At 29.5% G+C, this 20980-nt stretch overlaps 4 protein-coding genes across 4 annotated transcripts; all 4 read left to right on the top strand.

Annotated features, from left to right (window-relative positions):
• Window positions 1–3968: 3968 nt before the first annotated feature.
• Window positions 3969–6600, top strand: LOC124945417 (zinc finger CCCH domain-containing protein 6-like). The gene is made up of 7 exons (XM_047485853.1): window positions 3969–4371; window positions 4520–4677; window positions 4765–4818; window positions 5183–5299; window positions 5374–5589; window positions 5667–5906; window positions 6014–6600. The coding sequence occupies exons 1-7, from the start codon at window positions 4305–4307 to the stop codon at window positions 6344–6346; spliced, it is 1185 nt and encodes a 394-aa protein (XP_047341809.1). The 5' UTR covers window positions 3969–4304; the 3' UTR covers window positions 6347–6600.
• A 1714-nt stretch (window positions 6601–8314) lies between these two features.
• On the top strand, window positions 8315–9350 carry LOC124945476 (ethylene-responsive transcription factor 3-like). The gene has a single exon (XM_047485921.1). The coding sequence runs from the start codon at window positions 8482–8484 to the stop codon at window positions 9118–9120; it is 639 nt and encodes a 212-aa protein (XP_047341877.1). The 5' UTR covers window positions 8315–8481; the 3' UTR covers window positions 9121–9350.
• A 1605-nt stretch (window positions 9351–10955) lies between these two features.
• On the top strand, window positions 10956–15009 carry LOC124909555 (triacylglycerol lipase 2-like). Its single transcript, XM_047450226.1, has 8 exons — window positions 10956–11123; window positions 11208–11315; window positions 13144–13284; window positions 13351–13683; window positions 13760–13800; window positions 14054–14060; window positions 14518–14617; window positions 14690–15009. Exons 1-8 carry the CDS (start codon window positions 10956–10958, stop codon window positions 15007–15009), a joined length of 1218 nt encoding a protein of 405 aa, XP_047306182.1.
• Window positions 15010–15620: 611 nt separating this feature from the next.
• LOC124909554 (triacylglycerol lipase 2-like) lies at window positions 15621–19405 on the top strand. Its single transcript, XM_047450225.1, has 9 exons — window positions 15621–15788; window positions 15899–16006; window positions 17090–17230; window positions 17295–17405; window positions 17490–17636; window positions 17705–17745; window positions 18444–18523; window positions 18918–19013; window positions 19086–19405. Exons 1-9 carry the CDS (start codon window positions 15621–15623, stop codon window positions 19403–19405), a joined length of 1212 nt encoding a protein of 403 aa, XP_047306181.1.
• The last annotated feature ends 1575 nt before the right edge of the window (window positions 19406–20980 follow it).

Below are 20980 nucleotides of genomic sequence, written 5' to 3'. Positions count from 1 at the left end.
AATTGTTGAGGGAGGCTATTTATAGCCTCCCGGAATCGGTTGGATGACTCAAGTTGAGTTAGACAAAAACCAGTAATAGTGTTTTGGATGTTCTTCATCCCACTTGCCGAAATATGCATAATCAATGCATATGGATGTAAGGGAAATGATCATTGTTGTAGGGTGATCATTTCACCTTTCGAATCAGTCGGAATGGTGGGCTAAATGCGAGTTTCATCTTTGAAAAATCAAATATGGTTGTCGTCCTAATCCTCTCAGCGTTCGCGGTGAAGACAAGGTGGTAGACAAAATGATGTCATTATAAGGCTTCGTGACGAATACTGAGCATTTCGTTAGCGCTCTTTTGCATTCCGTTGGCGATTGAGCGCTCCATTAACGTTTCAGCTAATGGGCGTTAGCCGATCTTGTGTAGCTCAGGCGCGTGCATCTTCGACTATAGCAGGCTATGTGGATGACATGTGAGCGACAATCCAACGCTCATCCGTTGGTCCTGGCTCTTGCTGAAATTAATTTTTACATTATTTCGGACACACATGATTACCGATTTATTTTTTATTTAAAACATTAAGGGTTTGTTTGAAATTGATTTTTTTTACCCTTTCGGCTTAAATTTTGATCTTTTTTAAATACACAAATATTAAAATAAATATGACAAATATTTTGTCAATTTTTTGTTTGTGTATATTTTAGGGTTGAATAAATATTTTTTTAGGGATGAAATGAGTACATAAATTATTTATTTTAATGTCTTGATTATTTTAAAATTATTTTAAGATAAAATGAATATAACATCTATCCCAAATAAATTTATTTTTTTGTTTCGGCCATTTTCCTTTATTAATTAGATTTTAATTATTACAATAATTAGTCTAATTAATTGTTTTAATTAAGTTTTGGCATTCGATTAATTATTTTGATTTTTATTTATTTGAAAATAAATCAAAATAATTATTTTAATTTTATAAATTAGGTAGGTAGATTTTTAGTGCTTACATCTATAAACATATATAACTACTCATCTAAAATAAATAATATATTTATTTATACTTTGTATTTTATAATAGTTTAATTTTTTTTTATGCAAAATATGAATTTTCATTATATATATATATATATATATATATATATATATATATATATATATATATATATATATATATATATATATATATATATATATATATATATATATATATATATATATCATATTAAAAAATCGTTTATATAATAAATTTTTTAAAGAATATAGTATAAACCGTTATTCTGTGCATCTTAAAGCGCTCGTGGTATCATTATAAATATAAAACCAAATATATGAAAGCTTAGAAATATACATGCCCAGTTGAGATGTGATATGATTGCATCACGATGTCGTTGTATCGAGTAGTTGGATCATAGTTTCTTACCATAAAGATGGTTGCATGTGCAGCAGCGCCAACTATGAGAAATCCATCAATCCACATGTGATGTGTGAACAATGACAGTTGTGTACCATAGTCAGTAGCTAGATATGGGTAAGTGGGCATGGAATACATATGGTGAGCTACAACAATGGTTAAAGAACCTAACATAGCTAGGTTAAGAGATAATTGAGTATGCCATGACGTTGGTAGGATCTCATATAGGCCTTTATGACCCTTACTTGTAAATAAACTTTTATGAGCTTCTAAAATATCTTTTAAGCCATGATCAATACCCGTTCGTCCTACCAACAACCCGACTCCACTATTCCCTCTCACAGGGAGGGGTAAATTACCCTTTTGTTTATATTATTACCATAGTTAAATTTTCTGCCCAATATTTATCTTTAAAGAAGTCTAAGACAATAATTAAGAACAGTGACTTTTTACTTAAATTTAGTGTTTTTAATTATGACATAATTCACTTAATTTAACTTAAGTAACAAACAAAAATGATTTCTCGATTTGAATTGAAGCTTATTATTATCGAGTTATGCTTTTCTATATTAAATTTAAAAATAAATAATAATATGAATATAGAAAGAAATTTCAAAATAACAAGTTACTTAGTTCTAATAAGTTGTGGTTGAACTATGAGGTCAATAAATATAAGATCACTTTTACTTTATAAAAAAATTAAATATCCTTTATAACTTTGATAAGTTTAGTAAAACCCTTGTTACTTTGAAAATCTTCACTTAAAGTTGAAATATAATTTAAGATTATTTGGTTTGTTTTATTTAATGAAACATATGGGATCGAAATTGAGGACTATTTTTTTTTAATTAAATATTTTTTACTAAATTTACTGATAATTTGAGTTTGGATGAAAATAAAGGTGTCTAATATATCTCTATTTATTATTAGCGTGTCATAATAAACCACGATTAATTGTAGATGGACAAAATCATTAAAGTTTAAAATCTTTAAATCATAAATGTTTTAACATGTTAAATGATACAATTTTTTTTTTATCATTTACTAGTTAAATAAAAAAGTTTAAGGTGTGTTTGGTAATCATAAAATTGACATTTTTAATTAGAATTAGATGGTCTAATTTTAATTCTTAAGTTTCTTAGGCCCTTTAATATTAAGAATTTAAATTAGAATTAAAATTCAAATAAAATTCAATCTAGTGTAATTTCGTACTTCTTAACTCTCATTCCTTTTGTGTCGGAATTATAATTCTAAACTTTAATATATATTTTTCAAACAAAATAACTTATTATTTTATTATTGAATACATGATTACATTTTTCAATCGATAATTTTATTATTGGAATTTAGGATGTTAAAATATTAAAACTATTTTGTTTATTTTTTTAATTTAGTAAGTTAACATTTAGTACTATAATATATATATAATATATATCAAACCGATATTTTTTTACTATATGAATTTAACATGTTCAAGCGATTTTTTTTGAATGAAAATCGAAACTTAAAAAAATCTCTATACCCTTAATCTATCCTAATAGGTTGTGTCAAACAATATTTTAATAAAATATATAATATATTAAAATTATTTTTATTATATTATTTATTACCAACATAAAAATTGTAATTAAATTATAATTTTATAATTTTCTCAAATATAAGAATTGAATTGTAATTTAATATATATATATATATATTATGTCATTTAAATATTTAATTATATAAATAATGTTATCACATAACTTAAATTAAAAAACATTAGTACATTTGTGTGCCTAAAATAATTATTTATTTTTAATGAAATGATACCGATGTTTTTTTGGGTATCCAAAGAATCTTTGACATTTACATTATATAGGTACCTACTCTTACTGCTTTTAGGTATTCTAAATTTTATTTAACTTTATATATATATATATATATATATATATATATATATATATAATTTATTAAATTAGACGAATTTTATATATTAGAAATTTAAATTTTCTTAACGGGTTAAAAATGTAGATATCTCTGCTTCCTCCTGAGATTATGATTCGAACCGACTGATAAGTTCCACTATTCTAATTAAATGATTAAGTGTGTTTATAGGCTATCTGCTTAATCCGTGCTTAATCCATGAAGACTAATTGTACAATTTCAAAAGAAAAACGAAACCCAATATTCTAAAAAAGAAACGGTGTCCATCTCGCTCAAAATTGCTTCCCTAGATACCCAAAATTGAACTAGAACGAGCAATAGTATAAGTTATATCGCAGTTCAAATCTATCTTGGTCTTCTTTACTCATCGTTTCGACCTAACTTCAAATTAAAACGTTTTAAATGAATTTTTACTACAATTAATTATTTGAGTTATTTTGAATTAAATGAATTAATTCTTTAATAAAAAAAATAAAGAATGTTTTTCTACCCTAATTAACTATTTGGGATATCTTAATTAAATGAAATTAATGAATATATTTGTTAATTAGCACACGCGTAGAAATAATAATTTATTATTAATGAAATGGTCCCAACATAATAATATAAAAATTAATTAGATTTTTCACTCTATAGACCCAGAAAATCTGGAATTCTTTACTTCCGAATCCAAAACACAGAAAGAAAGAGATAGAGAGAGAAAGAGAGAGATTTTGCGTTGTTACTGTTGGAGAATATATGGAGATTTTTTCACATTGATCGGTCATAAAAGGAGAAGAAGAAGGCTACCCATCTATCAATTTGATCTTTTCATCATCGCATTATCACAAAATCTTTCCATTCATCACAAACCTTGATTTGATCGTCTTTTTCTATTTCGTTTTCTTATACACTCTTGTGATTCACTCAAATTCAATCAATACCCATATACTACTTTGATTCATAGATCATTTATTGTACCCTTTTTCTGATTATCGAACACCGATGCCGGACAATCGCCAACTCCGGACCAATGTCGGAGTTGTCAATCCTTCACTCGGAGAACTTGAAGGTAAACCCACATACACGATCAGGCGTTTGATTCTTTAGTTTAACTAACTGACTGTCTTTTCTGATTATATCGTATCTGTCGATTTGTTTTATTTGGAAAGTAGATTTCTAACTTTCTCTCTTGATTAATAAACTGTTTTACTTATCAGAGTCTGTAAAACGTCTTAAATTTGATGATCAAAACGTGGGTGATCCTTTTGTTTATCCTGATCGTCCTGGTGAACCTGACTGTATATACTATTTGAGAACTGGGCAATGTGGTTATGGAAACAATTGCAGGTTTAATCATCCTTCTTCTAATGAACAGGTTTGTAGAACTTCTTTTCATCTTCTTACTCTTTCTGTGTCTTGATTGGTTGTTCTCTGATTAGGTTTTGTTGATTCATATATACAGGGTAGGATGTATGGAGGTGAACTTCCAGAAAGAACTGGACAACCTGATTGTGTGGTATGGTTGTCTTTGTTTGATGAATAGTTTTCTTTCTGGTTGAACCCAAAACCTAAGCCTTGTTTGATTGGTGAATGACTTTCTTTCTGATTGAACCAAAACCTAATCTTTGTTTGATTGATGAATGGCTGTCTGTATGATTGAACCAAAATCTAGGTCTTTCAAATGACAAACTATCTAATCAACAATTTTATCTATACTGTATATTTAAAATACACTCCTATTGCCTTTATTACTCAAATAACCTATGTTTCAGTAGCCTACCTTAAACAAGATTATTTGAAACAATACATACTGTTGGTTTCTGAAATCTCATTTTTTAAATAAGGGTCATTTTATTGTTGGTTTTCCTGTCTGTTTCCAGTACTATCTGAAGACAGGAACCTGCAAGTATGGATCGACATGTAAATATCATCATCCGCCTGATAGACGTGGTGCTGGACCGGTTTTGTTAAATATATTGGGATTGCCTACTAGAGAGGTTTTCTTCATTTTTTTTCTATACCATTTTATTGCTTTTGCTCTTGGAAGTTAAGTTTTTTGTTTGTTTGTTAGGAAGAAAAGGCGTGTCCATTTTACATGAGAAATGGATATTGCAAATTTGGAGCAGCATGTAAGTTCCATCATCCTGAACCCGCATCATCATCTTCATCGTCGACTTTCATACCTTCATCTGCTGCACCATGGCCATATCAAAACTATGTTCCTGTTGTTCTACCTCCTCCTGCTCAAAGTATAAATTCCACAAATGGTGGTTGGAATGCTTATACGGTTGGTACTCTGATTTGAATCTGTATTTGACTAAATTTTCTTATAATGGGCTTAAAATGGTGTTAATGGTTGATCAGGGACCTTATGTTCAGTCTGGACTGGATATGAATTACTACAACTTATTGGAACAGGGATCCAATCCGATGCCCATGATGCCCTCGCCAGTTATTTATCTACCCGAAAGGCCAGATAAACCTGAATGTAGGAACTTTATTAGCACGGGGAACTGCAAATATGGTATGGATTGCAAGTACCATCATCCAAAGGAAAGAGCTGTTCAATTATCTATGAACCCATATGGTCTCCCTTCAAGACCCGTAAGTCAAACATTTTACTTTTGCTGTGAAATAAACTAAACCCATGCTTGATGTTCTGACCTTCTTTGGGGATTAATAATCTGATTCAATTGGTTTATAAAATGCAGGGACAAGCTGTTTGTTCATACTATAGTCTAAATGGGTATTGCAAATATGGATCATCTTGCAAATATCTTCACACTTTACCGGGTGGTTACTCTTATAACTATATGGGAGTTCCATTCCCAAATCCAATGAATTCTTCATCTCTATTGGTTTATACTTCTCCAACTAAATCACCATCCAAGGTTCTTCGCAATCAAGCCAATGCCGATAATGGAAAAGATCAGGATGAAGGTCAGAAGCAGCATGATGATGATGATGAAGAATCAAACCAATCCTGTTCTCCATCGAAAGATATATCTATTGTCTCTGAATCTCGGGAAGATAAGATGGATTGATGAAGAGAAAATGTTGATCCCTGATTATCTTTTTCTATCTGTGGTCAAGATGAGATTAAGGATGGGGTTAGGAAGTTTTTTTTTCTTTCTTTTTTTCTTTCTTGTGATGAAATAAAACATAGATCTTTTGATTTGTTTCAACTCTTACTTTTTCTTTTCATGAACTTTGGAATTGTTCTTTAAAGATACCAAATACTATGATGATGGTGATATTTATGATGATGTCTGAGATTATTATTGTTGTTGGTGCTGAATTGTTATGTTTATTAGGTTTTTTACAACTATGCTATGTTGGCATTCTTCTTTTCCAATAGTGTATCAATGAATTGATGTCTCAACAAATAAATTAGGTATTTTGAGCTTTAATAATTGTGTTTGTGTGGCCTTTTTTTTTTTTACTTCAATTTCTGATTTTTTACTTAGTTACATTTTATATGTTAGGGTTATTTTGATTCAGATTATTCAATAAATGTTCAGGATTCAACATGTCAATGTTCAGGATTCAACAAGACTTGTTGAACGCTAACGTGTTTGTTAAACTCTCAAATTTGATTGAATAGTTAAGGTTAGATGTGCTTAATTGTTTTAGCTTTTTAGGTTATCTTTTTTATTTGTACCTTCATTTACCTTTTGTTCTATTCCTAATTTTTTAGGATTTTAAAGTATTTTGTGATTTGAGTCCATCTTATTTAAAGTTTGAGTTGAGCTTATTTTTTTGAAAAATTTGAATGAAATAGATTAATGTAAATTTTACCTATTTTTTAGAATTAAAAAAAATAATAAATTAAATTAAAATATAAATTAAATTAACGACAATATCACATCTTGAGCAATTCTAACTAGGAATGGCAATAAGTACCCGTATACCTGATACTCGTGGGTACCCGATGGTTAGGTTCGGGTTTTGATATTTTAAATCGGGATCGGAAATGGGGACTGAAAATGATTACCCGATCGGATTCGGGGATGGGGAGTGTGCAAAACTAAAACTCGATACCCGAAATATTAAATATATATATATGTTAAAAATTAAATTGACTTTTCAAATTTCAAATTAATACCATCATTATAGATTTACATTAAATATATTAATTAATTAATTATACTAATTGTCAACCACTCACTCCACCACGCTATAATTAATTTAATTTATATTCTCATGACTTTTAATTTTTCATTTCTTTAATAACAAAATTTTTCTCTTTCTATTCCTCTCTTCTTTTCAAGATTAACATCTCTTATCTCTTCTTGTTTTAACATTTTCTCTATTTTTTTTTTGTTCAACTTCTTTAATTCTCGTTGAAATTCATGTATATTGTTCAACTTCTACGTATAACTATACAAGTAAGTAATATTTTTATATGTATTTTTAATAATTAGTATTTAATATATTTAAAAAATAATAAATAAAAATTCATATTTTAATCGGGTACCCGTTAGGTTGGTTGTATCCATTGCCATCACTAGCCCTAACCCTAACCCTAAACCCTAACCCTAACCCTAACCCTAACCCTAACCCTAACCCTAACATATATATCCCTTCTTTCACATAATTAATATTTTCAAGACTTTACTTCATTCTTAAATAATAAAGCTTAAGAACTTATTTAGTTTTTCAATCTATATAAAATATAGATCATATAATTTTATTTTATTTTTTATAAAAAATGAGATATTTTTCATTTAAATAAAGATAGATATATGTATATTTTTAAAAATATTAAAAGAATATGAATTTGAAATAAACAAAATAATTGTAAATTGGGAATTTGAACAAACAAAAATTGAATACAGCTAAGAGAGGAAAGAGAGGTAGAAACTATTTATTTTGGAGGCAATCACATAAACAAAATGACAAAATTGACCATTTAAAAAAAATAAAAGAGTACTAAATGAGGGTAAAACCGTCTTTCCACATAAATTTCTTCCGACAAAGGAAAAGAGAATAGGGAGCACTCTCCTCCGCACCATAGTTTTAGAGAAAGAAAACTCAATCAAGAAAAGAAAGAAAGAGAGAGAGAAAGTAAAGAAAATGTATTGATGGAATGAAAAGAAACGAAATCAAGAAGGTAAAAAGCAGATTTTCATTTACCCATCAAATATACCTTCTCAGATCTTCAATCCAGTAGTAAGATATGAGAAAAATGAGATCACCGGCGACGAATATGATCAGACCGGCGAAAATAATCGCCGGAGACGAAGAACCCAGATACAGAGGCGTCAGGAAACGACCATGGGGTCGTTACGCAGCTGAAATCAGAGACCCATTTAAGAAGACTCGTGTTTGGTTAGGCACTTTCGATTCAGCCATCGCCGCCGCTAGAGCCTACGACGCCGCCGCGATTTCTTTCCGCGGTTCTAAAGCCAAGACTAATTTCTCACCCATCTCCGATCACAACAACAACAACAACAACAACCCAGATGATTGTGATCTGGATCAGGATAATCAGTTTGAGAATCAACAACAAATTGGGTATTTTCATTCCCGGCCGGCGACTAGCAGTCTGAGTAGCACCGTTGAATCCTCAAGCGGTCCAAGAAATCCGTCGTATCCTCCTCCTGTACGGATCCGACGTGGGCAAAAGCCGTCTCTTCCTCCGCCGGTTCTTCCTGGAGATTGTCATAGCGATTGCGATTCGTCGTCTTCTGTCATCGACGAACGCGGCGTCGGTGGTAAAATGCTGTTGCCGCTGGATCTGAATCTCCCACCGCCGATTGATGATACTGATAATGCTGATTCTGCTGAATTAAATGCCACGGCTTTGTGTCTGTGATTGAATCTGTATCTTCTGTTTGTTTGTTGTAATCTTTTTTGTTTTGTTTTGTTCAAATTTCTGAGAAAAGAAAAGAAAATATCATCTTCCCTTGTGGTGGATGACTGATTTTATATGATGATGATGATGATGGGATTAGGGTTATTTTCCTTCCTTTTCTTATCGGTTTATTAGATCAAGTTCGTATAATGTAGAGACTACTGATGTTATGTAATCTGGGTTTTGTTTCATGAACTCTGTCTTGTTTTCAATGAAAGAAAAATCCTTGATAATGGTGGTGGTGTATGTTTCTTTTAGTACATGAATTTCAATTCTTTCATCTATCTTCTCTTTTGAGATGAACATGAAGAAGAAGACCATTGATAGATCTACCTTTGTTTTAAGCTTCTCTATTGTTCATGTGGGCATTGATTTCTTTAGAAGTTTCTAGTGATTCTATCCAAGATCTGAATCATTCAGATGAAGCATTTATCAATGGCTTATTATCCTATTTGATTTTGCATTGCAATTGCAAAAGAAGGATTGAGATTTGTAGCATACTTGAGAGGGATTAAGATTTGTAACGTTTGTTGGATGCTTGGATAGAAATCGTGACTTTGATTGGATTAAATCGATTATCCTATTCTAATTATTTTTTGATAGACTATTTGGTTTCACGTTCATTAATCGCAGTCGACCAATTCATTTACTCCACAACGCTGATATGAAGATCTTTTTTTGTAAAATTGGTGGAGTCAATCGATGAACTATCTTCTTCAGAATATTTGAGTTTATGTTTGTTCGTTGGTGAACATTTTTTCTTATATTTTTAACGTTGTTTCTCCGATTGTTAATTTCGTGGTGTTTCAGGTATGTTTGCTAACATTGTGATTTGTGAACACTTATCCCTTTTTTCTAACCTAGCGACAAAAAGATGTAGATATTCTTGGCCTACTTGAGGTCTTGAGTTCAAGCCTGTCAAACGATATTTTTGGTTATATTGTTGACTATATACTTTTTTTTAGAGCGCTAAGTTCCGCTTCTCATTCTCGGAGTCTGACTAATTCCACAGGTTAAGCACATAACCCGTAAACCCACTAAAAAAATAACCAGGTGTGCGGAACTTGCCGCCTGACAGACTCTTACCCAAGACCTCCAAGAAGGCTGAGAATATCCATATCTTTTTGTCGCTAGATTAAAAGATGGGATGACTATATATTTAATTCGAGAGAATTAGTCGTACTCCGAAGGAGAAACGAAACTCGTCGTTCTAAATTTTTATTTATTTTTATTTGTTGATTCTGTTTTTGTAATGTTTTATAATTATATTTAACCATTTTAATTTATATCACTCTGTGAGCTTTAAAAAACTTAATTATATATATTAAAAACTCAAAAAAACTATATTTATATTAAAAAGAAAACAAAATACCAACATAGAAGACTCCGCAAAACAGATTTATTCAGTTGTTTGTTTGCACATATAGTCTTCAAACAACATTGAACGATGTTTCGTTTGAAACGTGTTTGGTCATCTTAGCTTTCCACGATTATGACCGCTTTTTACTATTTCTATAGTAAATTTCATTTCACAATAAGACAAACCATCTTGGGCTAATTTCATTTCACATGTAAATTAATGGGTTTAGACCGAATAAGTTGAATCAAACTAACCCATTATTTATTCTTTTATTTTATTAAAGTAAATTAAGAAAAAAATATACTGAATTATGTCAGTATCCCTTTGATATCCTCCATGTATAATAAAAAACAAAAGAAAAACATCATTATAAATAAGAAGTTATTCTCATTAAAGGTAGTAATCACAATTACAACAAGTAATTATAAGCAAGAAAATGACAAAAATAGCCTTGCTAGTTCTTCCTATTCTGATCATCTTGTCTACTACTACTAATGGAGCTAGAACAAGGTTGCTCTTCCATGGTGGACTTTCCGGCGAGGGCAATAATGGTATTTGCAATTCCATGGTGTTGCCACAAGGGTATCCTTGTCAAGACCATAAAGTAATAATATATATTTTTAATAAAAGTTATAATTTTATTAAACTTTACAATATTGCAGTAATAATAATTGTTTATTTTGACCAGGTGACGACAGAGGATGGTTTTATTTTAGGCATTCAGAGAATTCCCACCGGTAGTTCCGGCAATCCCTCCGACAAGCCACCGGTTCTTCTGCAACATGGTTTGATGATGGTAATTATTTATTTTTATAATATATATCTGTCTAAATCACAAACTTTTATATTAACTAGTATGTATCCGTGCACGGTTTTAAAAAATAATATTATGGTAAAAATATTTTTAAAATGTTTCACGTTCATTCAATTTTGTATTAAATTTAAAATATAAAGTGTTATTAGCCTAGTTGTACTTGTTTTTATTAGGTTATAAGTTCGAACCATACTTATAACATTTTCAATTTTATTTTTAACCGTTTTAAGTTTATGGACGGGTCAACCCACAATTCGACCCAAATATCCATTTACTCTCACATATATATCTAAATTAACCACAGTTCTCGACCCAGCAATCTGAACACTTTAATTAAATAAGTTCAAAAGATAAAATGTATCACACTTTTAAGTATGGTATCTCAACTCACGGGGAATTTGAGCAGATGACCCAACTGATAGGCAGAATTACCAATTGTGCGAGTGGATAATTTAAATTGCGCTGGTGACCCACTTTTTTTAATGACAATTGTACTCTTGCGTAACACAACTAATTTTTTTGTTTTCAATTTTTTTTTCGTCTCGCGATTGCGTGACGCAACTGGAGTTGCGTGACGCGATTGCGTAACGCAACTAGGGCATTTTCGTCCAAAAAAATTTCATAATTAAAATTTTTTAAAAAATAAAAAAATAAAAAATTGCGTGACGCAATTGGGGCATTTTCGTCCAAAAACAGTAAAAAGGGTCACCAACGGTTTTTTTTTATTCTCTGCACTTTCCGCATTTCACCTTATTTTTAGGGTCATTTGCTCAAATTTCCCCAACTCACAACATTTTTAACTGAAATTGAACCCTAATTTTTTTTTGTTCTACTAAGACAACTCTTACTACTCATTTAGGTTAAATTAAATTATATATTTTTATTTTATATGATGTGAATAAATATAATAATTTATATTATTATAAATGAAAAAGAAATAGTTTAATCTAATTGGTTAAATATTAAGTTAAAGTTCAAATTTTATTAGTGCATTTTCTTACTCTTATTATTTTAGGTGTCCAATATTTATTTCACGAATAAGTCGAATCAAAATATATCTTGCGGGTTATGTGCTTAACCCCTTGTGTGAACATTTTTTAATTTTATTTTGAATCATTTTGAATTTAAGCGGGAGTATGAATGTGGGGTGTCATGCTAGTTTTATTTTAATTCATTAACAAAATAGATGTTAGTTTTTTTAAGTGACTTGTTTTTAGTGTAGAAAAACCAAACATGATCATGTACTATGAGTTATCACATTTAAGTCATAAATTGGATAAAATAGGCAAAAACAAAGCATAAAAAACATTTTAAAAAAATTCTAAAGATCAACCGACCAACAAAAACAACTCCATTTTCTTTTAACTTAAAACTAACACGACACTCACAATAATGACTCCCCATTTCAACTGTTCACCTTATAGGGATTTTTATTGAAAATCAATTCTTTGACCTTTGATCTCTCCTATCCCCATCTCAAAAAGAAAACTTAGATTGATATCTTATAAACTACTTTTATCTTATGAAAAAAAAACTCAATGAAACTTGAAGAAGAAACTAGAAGTGATAAAAGTAACACAATGCTTAATAAAATGACTTATCTTTTAAACAACTAAGCTACCTATTGATACTTTAAGATGTCATCTTAATATGAACATTGAAAGTTTCATTTTCACTAGGATTTTTTTTAATTTATTAAGATTAACCTGTTATGAATCTTGAAACTTTCCTTTTCCACCCAAATTTTTTTATTTTTTTCTTCTAGATTTAGTCTAGAACTGCTATAAATCATAACAAAAATTAATTACAGGATGCAGGGACTTGGCTATTGAATCAACCCGATGAATCACTAGCATTCATATTGGCCGACGAAGGATACGATGTTTGGATGGCTAACACTCGAGGCACTAACTCTAGCCTCGGCCATACTTCACTTAATCCTCAAGATCAGGTCTGTTGATTATGGATTAATGAAAACATTATCAATTTTGCATGATTAATTTGTTTTGTTTTTCAGGAATTCTGGGACTGGACATGGGATGAACTTGTTACTTATGATCTTCCAACCACAATTCAATATGTTCATGATCAAACAGGACAGAATCTACATTATGTTGGTCATTCCTTGGTAAAAAACATGTTTTTTTTGTTACATTTGAAACCAAACAGTGATTTAATGATTGGTTTTGGGATTTTGAAGGGAACTTTGATTGCATTGGCTGCTTTTTCACAAGGAGAATTGTTGAATATGATAAGATCAGTTGTTCTTCTCAGCCCTATTGCTTATCTTTCTCAAATGCCTTCTCCACTTGGAAAAGCTGCTGCCAACAATTTTATAGCTGAAGTTAGTGTTATCAATTGACTTTATTTGTTTGATTTGGAATTAAATCTTGATTATTTTTTTTTAATTTTTTTTTAATTTACAGGATTTATATTGGTTGGGGATCCATGAATTTGCTCCTGGAGGGTGAGAAAACTCTTCCTCTGTTTTCTTCTATCATTTTAAGGAGGTTAATTTGGATTGATGAAAGGATAGTGAATTGATAGTGAGTTATTTAAACCAAATATGGATCATATCTGTTTTTTCATGAATTAAATTGACATAAATTGTGTTTTCAAATAAATCAAGATCTTGATTGATCTTGTTATTTGAGATAAGTTTCAAATAAGCTAACATATAATTGCTAAACATGATTAAACTTTGGGGTGCAATATTGCAGGGGACCAGTGAGCAAGCTTTTAGGGGAAGATATGTGATGAGACCGGTGCTAATTGTAGCGACTTAATGACATCGTTTACAGGTTAAAATCAAATTTATAATATTAATTGTGTTTATTTGAAAATGTTTTATTGAATTGAATTGAATCAAATCTAAATTTAAGTTTAGATGATAAATAAATTTATAAATACATGTCTAAGTTATAAATAACATTTGTTCTAGACATTTGAAATATATATTTTAAAATATTTATGGGTGTCTTGGACGAATGAAACTATATATAAATATATGTATAATTAAGTTATATTTCATAATTTTATATGATCTTTAATTTTTCAATTAGATATTTGATAAAAATAAAACAAAAATGAAAGACATCCCTATCCAAAAAAGTATTTTTGAATATTTGGGTTATTTTGATTTTGACTTGTAACTTATATTTTATATGTATTATTGTGAATATGAACAGGTCAGAATTGCTGCCTAAATTCTTCAAGAACAGGTTATTTTCTTGATCATGAACCACAAGCTACATCAACAAAGAACATGATCCATGTATCACAAAGTAAGTTTATTAATTACCCTTGAAATATTGATTCTAAAAATCAATTACAAAATATTAACGCATTAAATACAGTGATTCGAGGCGGAAAGATTGCGATGTTCGATTACGGGAGCGATAAAGAAAACTTGAAACATTATGGACAAACAAACCCTCCCGAATACAACATGAGTAGAATCCCGAATGATATACCACTTTATCTGAGCTACGGTGGACAAGATGCGCTATCAGACGTAAACGACGTGCAAACATTGCTTGCGAGTCTCGAAAATCACGAACCCGATAAGTTGGTGACGCAATATCAGGACGATTATGCACATGCTGACTTTGTTTTTGGAGTTAACGCTAAGGAAGTTGTGTATGATCCTGTTGTGGCTTTCTTTGAGCTTAATTAGTTAAACAATGTGTTGTATAAAGGTAATTAAGGCAAAAATTAAGTTTGTATAATATAATTCTACGTTTGAATCGTAGTGATCTTTACTCTCTTAAAAACCATTTTTGTCACTTAAGCTATCGTAATGGGTTATTATTATAATTTTATGTTTTTGTTTGTTTATTTGTTGGTGAACATTTTTATCTTATGTTTTTATGGCTGTTTTTTATATGTTTAATCTCGTTGCGTTTCGAATGTATTCGGTGACGGTGACATTTAAAACACTCTTATATTATAATAAATAAACTTTTTTAAAAAATAATCTAATAACACTTCTAGTCAAATAACATTGAATGATCTTTCTTTTATCTTAGATTTCCACGATTATGACCTCTTTTTACAATCTCTATAGTAAATTTCATTTTACAATAAGACTATAACCATCTTTGGGATAGTTTGATTTGCTTATAATCGAATGGGATTAGAGCGAATAAATTGAATCAAACTAACTCAATATTTAAGTTGTCATTATCCTTTTGATATCCTCCCAAGTATTACAAATAACATCATTATAAATAAGAAGTTATTCATTAAGGATAGTAATCTACAACACAAGTAATTAGAAACAAGAAAATGACAAAAATAGCCTTGCTAGTTCTTCTTATTCTAATCATCTTGTCTACTTCTAATGGAGATAGAACAAAGATGCTCTTCTTCCGTGGTCGACTGTCCCGCGGGGATAAAAAGGGTATTTGCAATTCCATGGTGTTGCCACTAGGATATCCTTGCCAAAACCATCCAGTAATTATATATATATTTTTTAATAAAAGTTAATTTTATTAAACTTTTGTTTTAAAAACAATATTATTGCAGTAATATAATTTATTATTATTATTATATATTTTGATCAGGTGACAACAAAGGATGGTTTTATTCTAGGCCTTCAGAGAATTCCGACCGGTATTTCCGGCAATCCCTCCAATAAGCCACCGGTTCTCCTTCAACACGGTTTGATGATGGTAATTATTTTATTTACTCTTATAATATATATCAATCTTCGTGAATAAATAAAATTAAATGCATGTTTATTTAATAAAATTGTTAAGTTGAAACGATTAAATGTATCATACATATATCTTATTAAAAAGACGGTATTAAGATTTTAAGTATTGCATTCAAATAAGTTTAATATATAGTTTATAGTAAGTGACCAAAAATAGAAAAAAACAATTTTGTTGTTATTTTTTTTTTTATTTCAATAGGTATATTTACATTAAGTTGAATAAATATAATAGTTTGTATTATTAGCCAAAAAAATAAATAAAAGTAATCTAATTAGTTAAATATTATGTTAATTCATGCAGTTATGGCTTAAATCTGGTTAATGCGCGCCCTTTTCTTCTTTTTCTTATTTTGGCCATCTTCAAAGTAACTTTTTTTTTAGTGTAGAGAAACCAAACATGTTCCATCATGTATTATGAGTTATCACATTTAAGTCTTAAATTGGTCAAAATAGAATATACAAAGCATAAAAACATTAATATAAAACACTTTTAAAGTAAAATAAAAAACCCCATTAACCCGAACACACACACCCTTATCATGGGTTTTTATTGAAAATCAATGTCGTGAATTTTGATATCTTATAAACGACTCTCTGAAAATGAAACTATAGGAGATATAAACTTGTTCAGTTAAAGTTATCTAAATAACTCATCTCATCTATTAAATCACTCAATTAATTAATCAAAATATTAAAATATTTTATATTTTAAATTATTATTTTTTTATTTTATCATTATATATTAATACCTTCTATTTATTAAAAAAAAAAAAACCACCTCTTCAAAATTATCATCCATTATTATTTTTTAAATAAAAAAATCGAAATATGAAAAACCTGCTACGTAGTTTAATAAAATGACTTATCATTTAAACAACTCTAAGATAAAAGAACTTAGTCACTTATTCAAACTGATTGGGGATGAGTTTACAGGTGGGTTGGAGATGATCTTAAGATGTAATCTCAGTATATATTTTAATTTTTACTAGGATTTTTAAATTTTTTTTTTTTTAAGTAGGATAATGAAATATAATTACAGGATGCAGGGATTTGGCTATTGAATCAACCCGATGAATCATTACCATTCATATTGGCCGATGCAGGGTACGATGTTTGGTTGGCTAACAGTCGTGGCACTAGATCTAGCCGCGGTCATACCTCACTTAATCCTAAAGATAAGGTCTATAGATTATGGATTATTGAAAACATTATCAACTTTCCTGATTAATTTGATCTGGTTTCAGAAATTCTGGGACTGGACATGGGATGAACAAGTTACTTATGATCTTCCAACCACAGTTCAATATGTTTATAATCAAACAGGCCAGAATCTACATTATGTTGGTCATTCCGTGGTAAAAAAAATGATTTTTTTTATTTGGTTAGATTTGTAACCAAAAAGTGAATTTTTTTTAAAGATTGATTTTGGGATTTTGAAGGGAACTTTGATTGCATTGGCTGCTTTATCAAAAGGAGAGAACTGGTTGAATATGATAAGATCAACTGTTCTTCTAAGCCCTATTGCTTATCTTTCTCAAATGCCTTCTCCACTTGGAAGGACTGCTGCCAACAATTTTGTACCTGAAGTAAGGCCTTGTTTGTTTCATTTTTATATTAAATCTTGATTATTTTATCTAACTTTTTTAATTTACAGAGGTTGTATCAGTTGGGGTTCTATAAATTTTATCCTAAAGGGTAAGAAAACTCTTCCTATGTTTTTTAGTTTTGAGTTATGAAAAGTTAAGTTATTTCGGTGAAAATACTATTTTTTGTTCGGTAGTACTTTTTAAGATAAACCAAGATAAATAGTTTTTTAAGTAAAATATATTTTAGTTAATAAATTTAGTGATATAATTAATGAAAGAGTCCATAAAATATTTTTTTATTGTGATTGTGATTTTTTTAACAAACTTAACCGTAAAGCTTGTTTGGTTAGAGTTTATTTAAATAAACCTTTATTTATTTAAAAATATTGATTGAGGATGATTTTGAATAGAAAAGTTTTTTTTTGGTAAAAAAAATTTAAAATGTATTAATTTATAATTATACATTTTTTTTAAAAATAAATGATATTTTAATATTGTATTTAATAAAGTTATTGATGTTGAAATGATATTTATTTATAATTGAAAACATAACTAAACAAACTTATTTAATGAATAAAAATATAGGGTATTTGACATTTTAGTTAATAGATTAATGTAAATATATGTGAAATGATAGGAAGTTATTTAAACCAATCAAGGCCTAAGATAGATATGATTCTATCTGATTTTTCATAAATTAAATTGACATAAATTGTGTTTTCTAATAAACCAAGATCTTGATTGATATTGTTATTTGAGATTAGTTTAAAATAAGCTTATATATATTTACTAAACATGTTAAACCAGGGGATTAGTGGGCAAGTTATTGGGGAAGATGTGTGACAAGATGGGTGCTAATTGTAGCAACTTAATGACATCATTTACAGGTTAATTAAATCAAATTTACATTATTAATTGTGTCTATATGAAAAATGTTTTATTGAATTGAATCTAAATTCGAGTTTATATGAATATATATCTAAGTTACAAATCAACATTCTAATTGATAAAGTTAAGAAAATTTATTGATATTTTCTCATAAAACCTTAAATTCAGACTGAGTTCGGTGAAATGAAAGTGATCAAACATATGAATATACGTCCAATTAAGTTATATTTCAAAATATTATTTCATCTTCAACCTCAATTTTAACTTTTATCTAACATTTTTATTGTTCAAAATTTAGCTCTAGCTCCAAAGAGTATTTTCGAATATTTATTGAGTTAGTTTGATTTTGATATTTAACCAATATTCTATATGTATGGTTGTGAACATGGACAGGTAAAAATTGCTGCCTAAATTCTTCAAGATCAGGTTATTTTCTTGAACATGAACCACAAGCTACTTCAACAAAGACCATGATCCATGTATGTCAAAGTAAGTTTATTAATGAACCATCAAGTATTGATTCTAATAATCAGTTATAAAGTATTAACTCATTAAACACAGTGATTCGAAACGGAAAGATTGAGATGTTCCGTTACAAGAGTGATAAAGTGAACTTGAAACATTATGGACAAATAAACCCTCCCGTATACAACATGAGTAGAATCCGGAATGATATACCACTTTATATCAGCTACGGTGGAAAAGATGCGCTATCAGACGTAAACGGCGTGAAAACGTTGCTTGCAAGTCTCAAAAATCATCATCCCAATAAGTTGGTGACGCAATATTTGAACAATTATGCGCATGCTGACTTTGTTTTTGGAGTTAATGCTAATAAATTTGTGTATTATCCTCTTATGGCTTTCATTGAGCTTAATTAGTTATACAATTTGTGTTTTTTTTTCAGTTAAATGTAATAAAATTGTTGGATAAATGCAAAAGGCTCCAACTTAAGTCCACTCCTCTGCCATACAAAAGCAAGGGATACATAATATAATATACCAATATTTTTGGCATGCATTTATCATTTGTCATCATTTGTCATGATCCCTCCTTAAATGATCATTCATCCAAAAAAACGAGATATTTGAATAAAATTTAGAATTTCAAAATTTCCCCCAAAAGAAGTCATATGGGTCCATCTCCACAAATAAAGTATAATTTTATAAATAAATGTTATCATTAAAGTAACTTAAGTATCAATGTTTTATACTTACCACTTAAAAACGTTAACAAATTAAAAAAACTAACATTATACTTATATTTTAATTTAATTCATGTAAAATTTTGTTAAGCATATATATATAAATTTTTTTAGAAAAATGATATAGATCACGACTGCCTACGTGGAGCGATAAAACAATTAAACGCGCGCCTCTTCCTTTCAAACCTAAATCTCCCCCCTTTCTCAATTACACCTTTCTTCCTTCCGCTTCAGCCTTAACGCGATTCATCTTCCTTCTGTTTCAGTCGCCCGATCAAACCCTAACAACCTTCCGTTAATCTTCCTTCTTTCACAGCCTTCTGTTCGTCTTCCTTCTGTTATCCATTCTCATTTATACCGATTCGATTTCCGTTCTCCTTTATCCCTGTTCGATTTCCGTTCTCCTTTCTCCCCGTTCGATTTCTGTTCTCCGTTTCGCACACTTCAAAATGGTAAACTCATCGTTCTTTACTTTAGTGCAACATTATAGTCTAACTTCCAACTCTACGATTTTAGGATTCAGATAAACAAATGGTCATCAATGATGCTGAGAAGAACAAAGCTAATGCAAATACAAAGAAGAACGAATCGAATAAGACAACAAAGAAGAAGACAGTTTCGCAAGTTGAAAGGTAACACCTTATGATTCCATTAATATTATGATTTTGTATTAAACTGGAATATTAAAATATCTTTTGTTTGCAGTGTTAATGTATATAAGAGGAAGACAATGAATAGGAAGTCAGACAATGTTGAAAGATAATTGCATTGCCATATTATTTCAACTGCGTTGTCATATTATTTCAACTACGTTGTCATATTATTTCAACTGCGTTGTCATTTTTTATTAAATGTTTTATCATAATTATAATTATTTTTTTGTAGTGTCAAGGAATCTAAGAAGAGGAAGTCTAACAAGATTGAAATGTAATAATAAACTTCGTTGTCATATTATTTGATCTGTGTTGTCATATTATTTGATCTACGTTGTCATATTATTTGAACTGTGTTGTCATATTATTTGAACTGCGTTTTCATATTTTATTACAACGTTGTCATGTTTATAATACAACTCATGTTTTATTAACTATTTTGTCATAATTATACTCATTTTTTTATAGTTTCAAGGAATATAAGGAGAGGTGGTCTGACAAGGTTGAAAGGTAACCAACTTTGTTGTCATATTATCTGATATGCGTTGTCATATTATTTCAACCACGTTGTCATAATTATACTCTATTTTTTCAGTGTG

The sequence above is a fragment of the Impatiens glandulifera genome, chromosome 7, assembly GCF_907164915.1.
Source record: "Impatiens glandulifera chromosome 7, dImpGla2.1, whole genome shotgun sequence".
Lineage (NCBI taxonomy): Eukaryota > Viridiplantae > Streptophyta > Magnoliopsida > Ericales > Balsaminaceae > Impatiens > Impatiens glandulifera.
This window is presented reverse-complemented; position numbering and strand designations above follow the sequence as displayed.